Raw genomic sequence first — 13,725 nt, 5'->3', positions numbered from 1 at the left:
GCCTTCCCTGGGTACTATGTAATGGAACAGCCCTCACTTACTAACTTAAATCACATAATTTTAAAAGGAATGAAGAATTTTACTATTATTGCTATTTCAGGATCAATTAATGACTTTTCATACATTCTGTAATTTCAGATTCCTCAAGAATTATTTTCATACATTCTGTAATTTCAGATTCCTCAAGAACTTTTTTCATACATTCTGTAATTTCAGATTCCTCAAGAATTATTTTTCCATACAGACTATAGACCCCTAATGAGGGATGCTAATAATTATGTTCTGGATGAGCAGACCCAACAACCCCCACATCTGATGCCTCCTCCCTTCCTCGTTGATATCGATGGTAATCCCTACCCTCCCAGATTACAGAAACTAGTCCCAGGGAGGGAACATAACAGGGACGATCAGTTAATTCCCCAGATGGGAGTTAATGAAGAAGGTAAGCGTATAAACCATTTTGCTTGAATGTAATTGTATTCCTATAAGAAACTAATATCCTTATAAGAAAGTTAAGTGGCATGTAGAATAAATTTTCCACTTTGTCTTTTATTTACATCATTACGTTTTGTTTTCAATTAGGTTAGATTTGATGATGAACTGTCAAGATTCATTACATATAAACTTTCATAGGCAGAAAATCTATATAAGAATTCAAAATTTTATTGATTTCATAATATAGATCCATATGCCTGCAGTAGATTTAAACCATAGTAACAAAAGGTCCCGATCACATCAAACACAGTGCATGTAACAGACAGGTGCTAATTAAAAAGCTTTCATGACAAGCAAAGGTAAAACTACCTCAGTGAAACTTCCTTTATTGAGGATTTAATCTGGTGTTGTGGTTAGCATCTCTGTCTTTACATGTTAGGTGCATGGTGTAAAAAATGGTTGTAAGTTGGTCTCTCGAGAGATGACTTAAAACCAAATGTGTGTGTACATTTCTTAAGACAAAAAGAACATTAAAATGTATTGTTGAATTTTATTTTGTATAAAAAATCTTATTTTATAAAAGCATTGATCGTACAATTTTAAGGTAGATGGGGTGTCTAAATTATAATCCATAGAATTTTTTAATAATTTGCCAAAATGTAGTTTATATCAAGCTTTTTAAAAAAAAATGATAAAAAGAATGGGTCACGGGGCTTATTTTCACGCTACAGCTTGTTCAAAATTAACAGATTTTGTATAGATTATGCATGGAAAACCCAATTTTCTGCCATAAAACGAAAACTACACCATAGAATTTTGAGATAAAATATGAGAAGATAGCTTTAATATTATGCTTTCAGATAAGAAAAAGAAAAAATGGGGTCACCGGACTCGTTTTCTTGCTACATAATAAAATAGGTAAATTCCTAACACATTCTATTGTAAAAGTACCTTTATCTGAATTATCTGCCCTTACATTTGAGTTGCCTCCCCTTATGTGGCAAAGTTGGAAAAAATTGAATCAAACAAAAGTTTTCTGTTTTTTGTAAAATACAACCATAAATATGATAAAACATGTCATTTTCTATATTGAAATGAAAATTCTTACACATGAATTACCTACTACTCTCAAAATTTGCATATTCTATTAAAGATCTAGACCGATTGTTTTCAGGTATTACAAAATCCAAGATGGAGGAAGACACCCTATCTACCTTAATTAACTGAATCAAACAAGAAAAAAATAAGGAGTTGTTGATTGAGTTTTGAAATTTATCTTTTATTCAGGTGAACAGGAAGTATTAGGAGATGTAGAACCAGAGGCAGGAGGAGCTGGACCATCAGGGCATGCTCCAGGTGGACCACCAGGGCAAGCGCCAGCTGGACTGCCAGGGCATGTTCTAGGAGGCTCTTCAGGGCACGCTCCAGGTGGACCATCTGGACAGGCCAGTATAGATAGAATGATAAGAGAATTACAGAGGCAGCAAGATAATAGGATAATACAGCAGGGAGGGGCACCATTGGCTTCTCCCCCTCCTCCAGGGGCACAACTAAGAGTGAATAGATCAAATTCTGGTAATTAGATTTTTTACACAGTCCGTAGCATGATGCTATTTTCAAAAACCCACCTAATTTCCACAACAGACGTTTCTAGAATACCAGACTGTTCAAGGTCATGGAAATTTTCAATATAAGAATATTGTCTCATTGTGGATATTACAATAAAAAAGATAAGTCTGCTCAAGTTAAAAAATGAAAGGAAAATATTTTACAAAAATGATTATCAGTTAAAGAGTTTTACTGGTTTTTTTAACAGCTTTATATTATGTTGTTGCTATTTTTGCCATACCTGCCAACCTCTGAAACCTTCAAAGAGGGAGATCTCCCCCTCAGCTATGACAGCTGAGGGGGAGATTTTGCACGAACGACATTTTCAAGTGAAATATATGAGGGTCCCGGTAAAGTGAGAAACCAAACAGAGCGAAACGAAACGAAACGAAACATGGCAAAACAAAACGAAACACAGCGAAACGAATGGAACACGACGAAACGAAACGAAACATGTAAATTGAGAAACGAAACGAAACAAAATCTGTATTTTGAGGAACGACATATAGAAAATCTTCCTGACGAGATATGTGCATAGCCGAAGACACCGAATATTCCATTCAACTTTGAAAAAATTACTCGTCATTTACATTGGTATCTTCGTGCATTAGTTGCAATTATTCAACTTGTTTTGTTAAATGTGAGGCTTAGGTGCATCAGCTATGCTACAGAGCCTGTTCTAATATCAAGGCTTCTTGTCACGTGCAACAATGAGGGAACATTGAAATTAGAATAGCTGTTACTGGGGATCGTCTGAATATCAGCCTCAAACAAAATTGGCCATTCTTACCTTTGTGACTAGGATTTTTATGTACCGCCTACGGTAGTGGGGCATAATCTTTTTTGGTCTGTGCTGCCGTCCGTCAGTCCGTCCGTCTGATACTAGGTTTATTCTGTTTGTTAAGATAGATTAAATTACAATGGAGTTGTGTTCATGTCAACTTGAAACTATACACATGTTCATTATGACATGTTCTTTTTGAAATGTATGCCAAATTAGGAATTTGAACCATAATTTGCGATTCAGTGAACATGAAAATTTGATATTTTAAGCGTGTCATACTGTCCTATGGATACTTAACACATGACATGAGTAAAATCTCTTTGTTCTTACTGTGCTATAATCTAGATAATGCACAGCAAAGTTGTGCATTTACTACCTCAGATATACTGCACAGTTCAAAAGTACTCTTACCTTTAGGGGCGGACCCTCGATTTTGAAAGGAGTGTAATTCCATATAAAATTTTAAAAATATCACCGAGTGTACATGTAGCGAATATAAAAAAGAAGATGTCATATGATTGCCAATGAGGCAACTCTCCACAAGTGACCAAATGACATAGTAATTAACAACAATAGGTCACCGTACGGCCTTCAACAATAAGCAAAGCCCATATCGCATAGTCAGCTATAAAAGGCCCCGAAATGACGTACAAATGTAAAACAATTCAAACGAGAAAACTAACGGCCTAATTTATATACAAAAAATGAACGAAAAACAAATATGTAAAACTTCAACATTTGACAACCACTGAATTACAGGCTCCTGACTTGGGACAGGCACATTCATACAGAATGTGGCGGGGTTAAACATGTTAGCGGGACCCCCCCCCATAACCTGGGACAGTGGTGTAACAGTACAACATAAGAACGAACTATAAAAATCAGTTGAAAAAGGCTTAACTCATCAGATGGATACAAATAACATACATCTAACAAAAACACAGAGTGGACGTGGCCAGGTACTTGTATATCCCAACAACAAAAAGACACTAAGTACTGATCTGAGAGTACTCGAAGTTACTGACAGCTAGTTCAAAGCCAATTACAAGTAATAAAAAAATCATGCATCTAAGACTAAATTATCAATCTGTACGCATCCAACATCCAATGGATTTAGTGTATAGACGTCATAAACAGTCAGAGGAAAAACACGACCTTGTGTAATGCCAAGATACAGGTATTGACAGATTGTAGATCCATGAATGTGTATATGAATTATATAACAATAATATTTAGTTTGCTTTTAATTTACTGACAACAAAATCAATATTGATACCAATAAAACAATTTTCAATGATCTAATTACAGTGTTGAATTGGTAACCTTTTAGAATAAGTTTATATCACGGATCGACAAGTTTACCAGGATCGTTTCTAAATTTCCGGGCACGGTAAACAACAAATTTCCATAAAAAATTAGGATGTGCTATCCCATTTGAACTTCAAAACCAAATCTTTATATCTATGGAAGAATTTAGTAAAGGTTTTAAGTAATTTGTGGTAACGAAGTCCCTGGCTTAATAATTTACCCGTAATACATAGATTACGTTCGTTAAAATCAAAAACGTCACAACAGACACGGGCATAGCGAACGAGTTGTGAAATTCAAACACCATAAGATGGTGCCAATGGAACATCACCATCCAAAAAGGGAAAAATAACAATCGGGAACTAAAAATCGTCCCTTTTGTCGTAAATTTCGGCAGCATATTTAGAAAATTCTTGATTTTTTAACGAAAAAATATCATCAAGATAAAGGTAAGTGTTGTTGAATTTATCAGTTAAATGCAATTTTGACGGGTCTTTACTTAGTGTGGTCATAAACTGATTCATAACAGTACAAAAACAAGTCTGCTATAAAAGGGGCGCAACTTGGGATACGTACATGTAAGTGTTTCATTCATGAAACAAATACCTTTCTTGGCACAAACTCATAAACAATAAATGATAAAAATCTATTGCAGATTATTGCATATACAATGATATTAACAGACGTGATCGAATGAAAAGTTATACATACTAATATATCATAATATTATTAATGATAACAATGTGTGGGACTATAAAGCATAGAAAAATACAAAGCACAATAGAACTTGTATGTAATGCTTTCTTTCTAGTGCGGCAATCAGTGAAGTTAATCCCAGTGTGTAATGTGTGTTCGAATAAACCGTTAATCACACGTTCTCTTTGGATTAAACGAGATCTTTTGTATACATATATAAAAAAGCAGAGACAGATCCAGAGTTTAAGGAAAGGGGGAGGCATAATTGTCCGAAAGATAAACATACCACCAATGTTGTTTTTTTGACGATTTTTAAGCAAACGATTAGATGATATCAATCAAAAGGGCCCTCTAAACCCACATTGATCTTCGGCTATGTCAGGAAGATTTTCTATAGGTCGTTCCTCAAAATACAGATTTTGTTTCGTTTCGTTGTGTTTCGTTTCTCAATTTACATGTTTCGTTTCGTTTCGTCGTGTTTCGTTTCGTTTCGCCATGTTTTGTTTCGTTTCGCTCTGTTTCGTTTCTGTTCCGTTTCTCACTTTACCGGGACCCAATATATGACCTGTTTATTTATTCATCTACAAAACACATATAAGAGTTAATAGTTATACTTTATTTCATATCCTATACAAGGTGTGTTGTTTGTTTATTTCCTCTCTCATCATTTTTGACATGTGTGTCCAATCAGGCCAGCAAATTTCAAAGATATGTCTCTGTTTCCAGTGATATGTCACATTGTACCTAATGGTGCATTGTATGTATGCACATTCACATTTTCATAACATTAGTTCAATACATTCCTTATAAATTTCAATTAAAACATTGAATAGAAGTATAGATCTTACCCGAAATTTCTTTGAAGTGTTTTCAAATACACAAAGCTTGAGGTAAAAGTCGTTAATGATTGTGAATTAGTATTATGTTTGACACCCAAGCTGTCAGGTGAAGCCGTTTAGTTTCCCATGGTCTGTGATTTACAGGTAACAACTACCCTCATCAGTGACACAAAAACGTAATTAATGTTGACAGGTCTTTCAAGTTAAAATATCCAAAAGCGGGAGATTCTGTACTCCCTCGCGCGAACGTACCGGCAAGTGGGAGATTTCCGGAATTTTGCCATTTGAGCGGGAGGGTTGGCAGGTATGATTTTTGCACATATATGTCCAGTCTACTTGATGTACTTGCATTAAATGTTTATATTTAAATAAAGTCTGTTTGGAATTGCATACTGACATATATTCAGATGTGTCTATCTTTGCTGCATATCAATCGATTTTGTTGAAAAAAAAATTCTGGAAATTCTCTGGTCTAGCTTCAAACATGTACATAAACTTAGAGAAGGATTTTTCCAGTGACATATAAAACATAAGAATATGAGGGTCTGGATGGGGTTAACAGAATAGAGACTAATGGGGTACTAAAATATAAAAAAAAAGAGAAAAATGAGTAAAAAATTAAATACAAAGAAATAGAGAAAAATGACATAAATGTTAAAGCATACAGAAATGAAGGAGCACAATCCAGGTCCTTTTGGTATAAAACCACTAATTCATAGCCCCATTGCTTTCTATGTTAAATTCTGCAATTTCAAGCATAAATGGCTACTTTGTCTTAAGTTCAAATAAAGTGGCAGTTATTTCATGTCAAAACTGTACCTTATGCTGACTTGTGCTGAAAAAATCAACATACCTTTAATTGCATATTAGAGTGTACTGGTTCCCGGAAGTTTGATAGTACAAAAACAGGAACTTCTGATCTGAACAACAGGCCAAATGAGCCCTCCTATTAAAATTTCATATACTTCTTTATTATTCAAATAAAACTTTCAACAAGGGTTCTACAGTGATCCCAAGTCCCCAAGCTCTCATTTGATACTAAAACTACCCAAATATTCCCACTATTGACAAAGATACAGCTATGCGTGGGAACTATTTTGTTTAAAATATGTACTACTTTCTTGTATGTTCTTTCGGACCGGGCCTGAATTAGTGGTTCTATACCTATAACAGCACCAAACTTGTTATATTGACTTCTGCTTGACTTAATTTCCTTCTATGATCTATTTCTAGCATAGAAAAACACATAAAGCTTTGTCAAAACACTATATCACTGAATTCAAGCTCAAATTGGACTGGTAGTAACATATGCGTTAAACAAAGAAAACTACATATGGATACCAATAGTGACAGATATGACACTTTTTCAATTTTTACCAGTTCTGATTTGTTAATATCTACTCAAATAACAGTGTTTTTACCTATATGTCTTATTTTTATCAGCGATTCTTCCTTGAATATAAATACAGTGGTCCAAACATAAAATATAATTGATAATTTTGTCCCCCCTTTTTTCTACATGTTGGAAAAGGAGAGTGATTTGGTAAAAAAAACATACTTTTATGTATAAACATGGATCAACAAGAGCAATTTATGTATTTCTAAGCTAGACAACTTGCTAAAATGGTTATAAAATGCATTTCAAGAGAGATTTTGGAATTCCTATATAAGTATACACCAATTTTCCTTGAAATAAATAATTCACCAAGAAACACAATAAAACTTGAACACTCACTAGATAATTTGACCAAAAACAATATTTATACTATAAACTAGTCATAATATACAAGTTTCATTGGTTTCAGTGTTAGATAATCCAAAAATTTAAATTTCAGGTAAAATCTTAACTGTGTGCATGCTAAATGACCAAAAAGGGCTAAACTACCTTATTGTAGCAATTTGAGGGCTGTAATTTGACACTAACATAATTGTTACATAAAAAAAATAATGTAACATGATTTCTGACAACAAATGTGACCAATTTTCACTGTAAAGGGTATGATTTCTAAAAATAGAATCTCACATGCCTGTCAGTAATAGGTATAAAACCACTAATTTATAGCCCCATTGCTTTCTATGTTAAATTCTGCAATTTCAAGCATAAATGGCTACTTTGTCTTAAGTTCAAATAAAGTGGCAGTTATTTCATGTCAAAACTGTACCTTATGCTGACTTGTGCGGAAAAAATCAACATACCTTTAATTGCATATTAGAGTGTACTGGTTCCCGGAAGTTTGATAGTACAAAAACAGGAACTTCTGATCTGAACAACAGGCCAAATGAGCCCTCCTATTAAAATTTCATATACTTCTTTATTATTCAAATAAAACTTTCAACAAGGGTTCTACAGTGATCCCAAGTCCCCAAGCTTTCATTTGATACTAAAACTACCCAAATATTCCCACTATTGACAAAGATACAGCTATGCGTAGGAACTATTTTGTTTAAAATATGTACTACTTTCTTGTATGTTCTTTCGGACCGGGCCTGAATTAGTGGTTCTATACCTTTTATATGGAAATTCTACTACCAGAAGGTTTTCTTTCTAACATATAATCAATAGCATCTGCAAGGTGAAAGTGAAAAAAAAATTCTTTGTTATTAACAGTTGGGAACACTGGGCCAAGAGTTGGTATCAGAAGAAGTGGGGAAACTGAAGGTGTAAGACAATCACTAAGCAATATAGAACAGAGGGCTACACAGTCGGAAATAGCAGCATGGAGTCGTAGGATAGTTGTTAGGGAACTGGATCCTTCTTTGTTGTCGTAAGTATTAGGACATTCTTACATAAAATACTTTGCACTCTACCAATTTATTGTTTTTATTGTTAGGTATTTAGGTTTCTATTGTTTTACTAATATTAAATATATGCCTGCAGTTACAGCTACAAATATGAGTCAATTGTACTAAATAGATTCAATATTTCAAGCTGATACAAAATGGCAACTTGGATGTGATATGGATACTCAATGCTCTAGTAGATTGAGCTGTTAATGGGATATATTTTTTTTTTATTATTATGAAGTTTTTCTGATGGCAAGGATAGATTCTACAGTATTTCTGGTTAAACCAGCAATTTTCATTTTTTTTTATATTTTCATAGAGATCTAGAATCAGTTTGGCATTTATTGTTGTTTCTCAGGCTATTTAACTTTTTGCAAAGTGAACCATCCCATTGAACAAATACAATAGCTATTGTTCTCTGTGGAGTCAATTCAATGGAAACTTTAATTTCTCTTTGAAAGAACAAATTATTCAAAGATTAGATTTGGCTGTACAAAAAATAAACTATTGATGAAGCTAAGTAATAAGTTATTGTATTTTAAATCAAGGAAATCATGAACCAATGACTGCCTGTCCCCGCATGCATAGCTGCCCACGTAATACAGGGACAGACAACTCCTTAACTGGCTTTAATCAAATCAAACAATATAGATTCTTTAACACAATCCTCTTTTTCTGAAGTTGACAGCAGTATGATTTATTTGTGCAACATGTTCATTATTGCTTAAGATGCAAGGTAATGGTAGCTGGTATCTGACCAGTAAAGTTTACACTTACAATTGGCTTAAATGTGAATTTGATACAGTTACAATGTAAAATATAAATTAATGTTACAGGAAAAATGAAGAAGAAAGAAGAGCCCACTCAGAAGCAGAAATGAGGAAATTCTTAGAAGAAAGGAAGAAAAAACCTAGTTTGCATTATGTAATAAGATCTCCATTATTCTTTTGTTAACATTAAGTTTGATTTGTTATAGTGGTTTAACATTCTGTCTGCAGACGACATTAATATATATTAAATGTAAAACATGTAATAGAAAAGAAATTATATATAGAATTTTAATTGCAACAATAGTGAATGTCAATCAAAACAAGCAGTTTCAATTGTAATGGTAACTATTTTGAAATTTTTAAACACTAACTGCACATATATGCATGACAGGTCATGTTTCTGTAAAATTTCATTTATTTAGGAAAATATTCCATTTTTTCACTTTTTTGCTGTTTCCATGACAATGGCAGCCATTTTGAACATTTAAATTGCAAATGCCATCTACACATAGTGGTTATTATTATGGTAAAGTTTCATCTTGACCAGTCCAGTCAACTCTGAAAAATAATGTGAACAATATATTAAATGATTCATTTTATTTTTAGCCCAGCACAGCCAGTACACCAAAGAAAGGTAAAGGGAAAAAGAAAGTGATAGAAGAACCTGCTAGTCCAGCTCAACAAGAGAATGAACAGACAGCTACCAATAGACTAGTTACCAGAGCTTTGTATGACACTGAAGAAGAGGTACCAGCTTAGCCTTTAAATCATTGTTTTGTTCATAGATTTATGCAATAAAAGGAGTCTGTATGAAAAGGCCACTTTTTCGAAAATCATTAAGTATATGAAAATTTTGATACATTTCTCTGGTGCTACTGAACAGATTGACTTTAATTTGGTAACAGCTTGGAAATGATCATGTGAGCTCTTTTGGAACCTGTTAGACACCTACTTACTGTTTTCCAATACTTTGGATTGGAATTAGAATGTGGGGTCAACATGAGATAGCAAACACACATTTCTATTTATATAATAGATGTATGGTTTTGATGATATAATGTTGTAAAGTTGTTGTCCCATTAACTTTGACACTATATCTTGTTTTTATTGGTACAAATATGGTAAATCATCTCATAGGAACTTCAAAGTTTTATGTGTTGGTTTTAACCCCTCAAAAGAGGTTTAATATAGATATTTTAAATAGACTGAGTTTTAGGTGGTTCATTTGATACATTTTATTTCATTAATGAACTAATCAAAAAGGATATGTAGGTCTTTTATAATTTTAAATCATTAACCGAGAAATTCATTCCTGGTTCCCATCAGTAATTTACACAAGTATAAACAACACATATTTTTAATAGGAAGAAGATGGATCAGGGTCAGATCTATGGAATAGCAGTAGTGATGGGTAAGGTACTTGTCTGCCTTTTCTTGTGTCAGCTCACATTTGTAAAAATGACAATGACTGTCAACAACAGTTTAAAAGCTTTCTTTTTTTTTAAATTTAAATAGGAAAAAAAATATTGGGGTATTAATCTTCATGTAGTTATATCAATCTAAGAATCCAATGAAATTTTCGTCACACACTTCTCAGGTACTACAGAACAGAATGACTTCATTTTGGTTAGCAGCTTGACAGTGATGAGTTGTAATGTGTTAGCACTTTATAGATCTGTCAGACACATGAGCAATTTGGTTTCAACATCAGATATTATTTAAAGCAGCTATTCCTAAAAATTGATTTCCATTGATGACTTGCATGAAAATTGATTTATACATTGGTTTTGGTGTAAGGTTGAGATGATTTTATGTTTTACAATTATTTTACAGTGAATCAAGTGAATATTCTGATTGGATGGGAGACACGGGTAACAATTTACAACCACCAAAGCGGACATCTCAGCGGAAACGTAAACAGAGAAAGATCAGTTCTTCTGAGACAGAAGATATAGATAGTGATTACTTACATGATGTTGCTAAGGATGAAGCTAGGGACTCAACATTCCAGGCTAAAGTTCCTCGTCCTCAGAGGAAAAAACCTGCACCAAAGAAGAAAGAACCTAAGCCCACAAAGAAAACGATAGTATGTATTTTAGACAGAAAACAATTAAAAAAAAAATGACTTGATGGTTTTACAAAGGCAAGGCAAAATTAAAACCAGACAGAACTGCCTTTACAATTCTTGATTTCCTCTTGTATTTATTCTATTTTTGGCTTTTCAAACTATAGTTCTGAGTATTGTTAAAGATTATAAAAACCTGCTGGTTAAAAAATTTGAAAAGCAGTATAACTGGTGTACTTAAATAATACAGTTGTTAAGTCTACAAAATGTAAAACTGGTGACTTGGAAATGTTTTTTTCCTGGCTTTTAAAATTAGAAACAGAAATTAATTAACATTCTCTGTCTACATATTTATTGCAAATAATATGATATTATTACGTGATTATTTCTGTATTGGCCTTGTTATTGGTCCGAGGCTTGCTGTATTGGCCTGAGGCGAAGCTGAAGGCCAATACAGTGGGCCGAGGACCAATAACAAGGCCAATACAGAAATAATCATGTAACGATATCTTTATTAATTAACTACAGCGTTTCCAGAGATGCAGCTGATCATCGGACCTGTCGGACCTAGGGGGAAGAATTTTAGAGGGTCCAGCAAATGACGTCTTTGTGTCATACCCAATGACCGACAAATATTTTTACTGTTTGGGGCCGTCAAAATTGAAATTTCTGTTAGTTCTGGTTACCTTGGCTTCCAAATCAATTATGTAGTTTTTTATTGTTTTTTATTTCCTTTCACAAGATATTTACATGTTTTACCTTCAAATTGAACTATCCAAATCTGAGTTTCCTTTTATAAGCTGCAATGTCAAATGATCTGGTGCTTTTTGGAAGTGTCTTCTACATTTTTTGATGATTTGTTAACCCTTTTCAGTCACTATAAAGTGTTACAATACATAGATCTATTTAGACGCAACATATAAATGGTAATCGGAAAGGTACTGCCATTGCATGAGAGATTCAGAAACAAAAGGATTAAATAAAACTAGGAGTTGAATATGATTGCCAATGAGACAACTATCCATAGACCATGACCAAAGAACAAAGACTTGAACAATAGATTACTGGTCATCCTTCAACAATCCATATGCCGGTTCGGGTTGAAAAATATATGATACCTAACAAAACCATGAGAAGCGAAAGTAAACAGTAAATCAAAATGCACCCATTAAACTGATAAAATTTTTTAAATAGTTATGAGGTCGACAAGAACTGAGTTTTGTGATAATCTACAGACTCGTTGCAAAAACCTGAAATAATTCAATTTTCTGCTTACAAAATGCTATTTGAAATTAATGTGACTGTTTTTAGCCTGAAATATTTGCCACAATGAACGTTTAGGCATGTTTATGGTGAGTAAATAAAACTGCGTCTTCAAAACGACAGTTGACATTAAGTTTGTGTTTATCATGACTTTCGATCTAAAAACTAGAGACGTTCCGAAATCCTGTATTGGCCGAGTTGACACTTTTGTATTGCAAAGGCAGTTTTCATCATACTAAGTTCAATAACAGAGTAGTTAAATAATAATACTTTGATATCATGTAACAGATGAGGTATTAAGGTAATAAAGTATATACAATCAATAGTTCTTATTGTTAGATGACAACCAAGTTACCTCCCTTGGGTAGAAGTATGATACAGTAAAAAATGAAATATTCTATGTTCTATACACTTATTTTGGTATTATTTTTCAGAGGAGGCAAAAAATCGTTAAAAAAATGGGAGGTATACAAGAACTGCCTGAAGAATTCCGTCCATCAGAATGGCTAACTGATACAAAACCTCGTAAAACCCCATATGTTCCTCAGATGGGAGATGAGGTTATGTACTTTAGACAAGGTCATGACCTCTACCTCCAGGCAGTAGTAAGGAAAAATGCCTACAAGATAGACCCAAACAAAAACCTACCATGGCATAAAATGCCTAGTATTAGGGTAGGTATTTTAAACTATTGTCACATAGAATTCAAATTATAATACATTTTAATTTTGTAACTTGAAAGAAGCATAAATTAAAGACTGAATTTAACATTTTTTGTACACAATTTTATCCTGAACAACCTAAACAATCTTTCTTGAAAAAAATATGTATACTGAATAATTAAAAGGAAAGGAAACTTGTCTAATCTTTCAAATACTTCAACATATTTCAAATATATTTTAGGAGCAAGAATTAATGAGAGTTGTTGGAATAAAATATGAAGTCCGTCCACCCAGAATGGTCTGCTTGAAGCTGGCATTTATTGATCCAGCAACAGGGAAACCAACAGGAGGCTCAATCTCAATCAAGTTAGTTCCTTTCCCACTCAGGAAGTAATTTTGGATTCAAGAGACTTGTTTCCCTCATGTTCAAGCTTTACCTAGTTTAACCCTGCCACATGTTGATGGCAGACCTTTATAGTCTCTGTTCAATTAATGACAACTCTTTCAATCT

The 13,725-nt window shown here is 33.5% G+C and overlaps 1 protein-coding gene across 2 annotated transcripts in view; it reads left to right on the top strand.

Moving 5' to 3' along the window:
- LOC127724004 (bromodomain and WD repeat-containing protein 3-like) overlaps nucleotides 1-13,725 on the top strand; it is a 65,889-nt gene that overhangs the window by 25,837 nt on the left and 26,327 nt on the right. For both annotated transcript variants that reach the window (XM_052230737.1, XM_052230736.1), the window contains exons 15-23: nucleotides 217-442; nucleotides 1,723-2,010; nucleotides 8,279-8,435; nucleotides 9,291-9,378; nucleotides 9,831-9,971; nucleotides 10,589-10,635; nucleotides 11,058-11,310; nucleotides 12,987-13,226; nucleotides 13,456-13,580. In XM_052230737.1, the coding sequence (XP_052086697.1) occupies nucleotides 217-442; nucleotides 1,723-2,010; nucleotides 8,279-8,435; nucleotides 9,291-9,378; nucleotides 9,831-9,971; nucleotides 10,589-10,635; nucleotides 11,058-11,310; nucleotides 12,987-13,226; nucleotides 13,456-13,580 (1,565 nt within the window). The remainder of the gene's footprint in view (nucleotides 1-216; nucleotides 443-1,722; nucleotides 2,011-8,278; nucleotides 8,436-9,290; nucleotides 9,379-9,830; nucleotides 9,972-10,588; nucleotides 10,636-11,057; nucleotides 11,311-12,986; nucleotides 13,227-13,455; nucleotides 13,581-13,725) is intronic.

This window comes from Mytilus californianus, unplaced genomic scaffold (assembly GCF_021869535.1).
Source record: "Mytilus californianus isolate M0D057914Y unplaced genomic scaffold, xbMytCali1.0.p SCAF_14, whole genome shotgun sequence".
In the NCBI taxonomy this organism is placed as follows: Eukaryota; Metazoa; Mollusca; class Bivalvia; order Mytilida; family Mytilidae; genus Mytilus; species Mytilus californianus.
The sequence above is the reverse complement of the archived record's forward strand: the minus strand, read 5'-3'. Positions and strand labels throughout refer to the sequence as shown.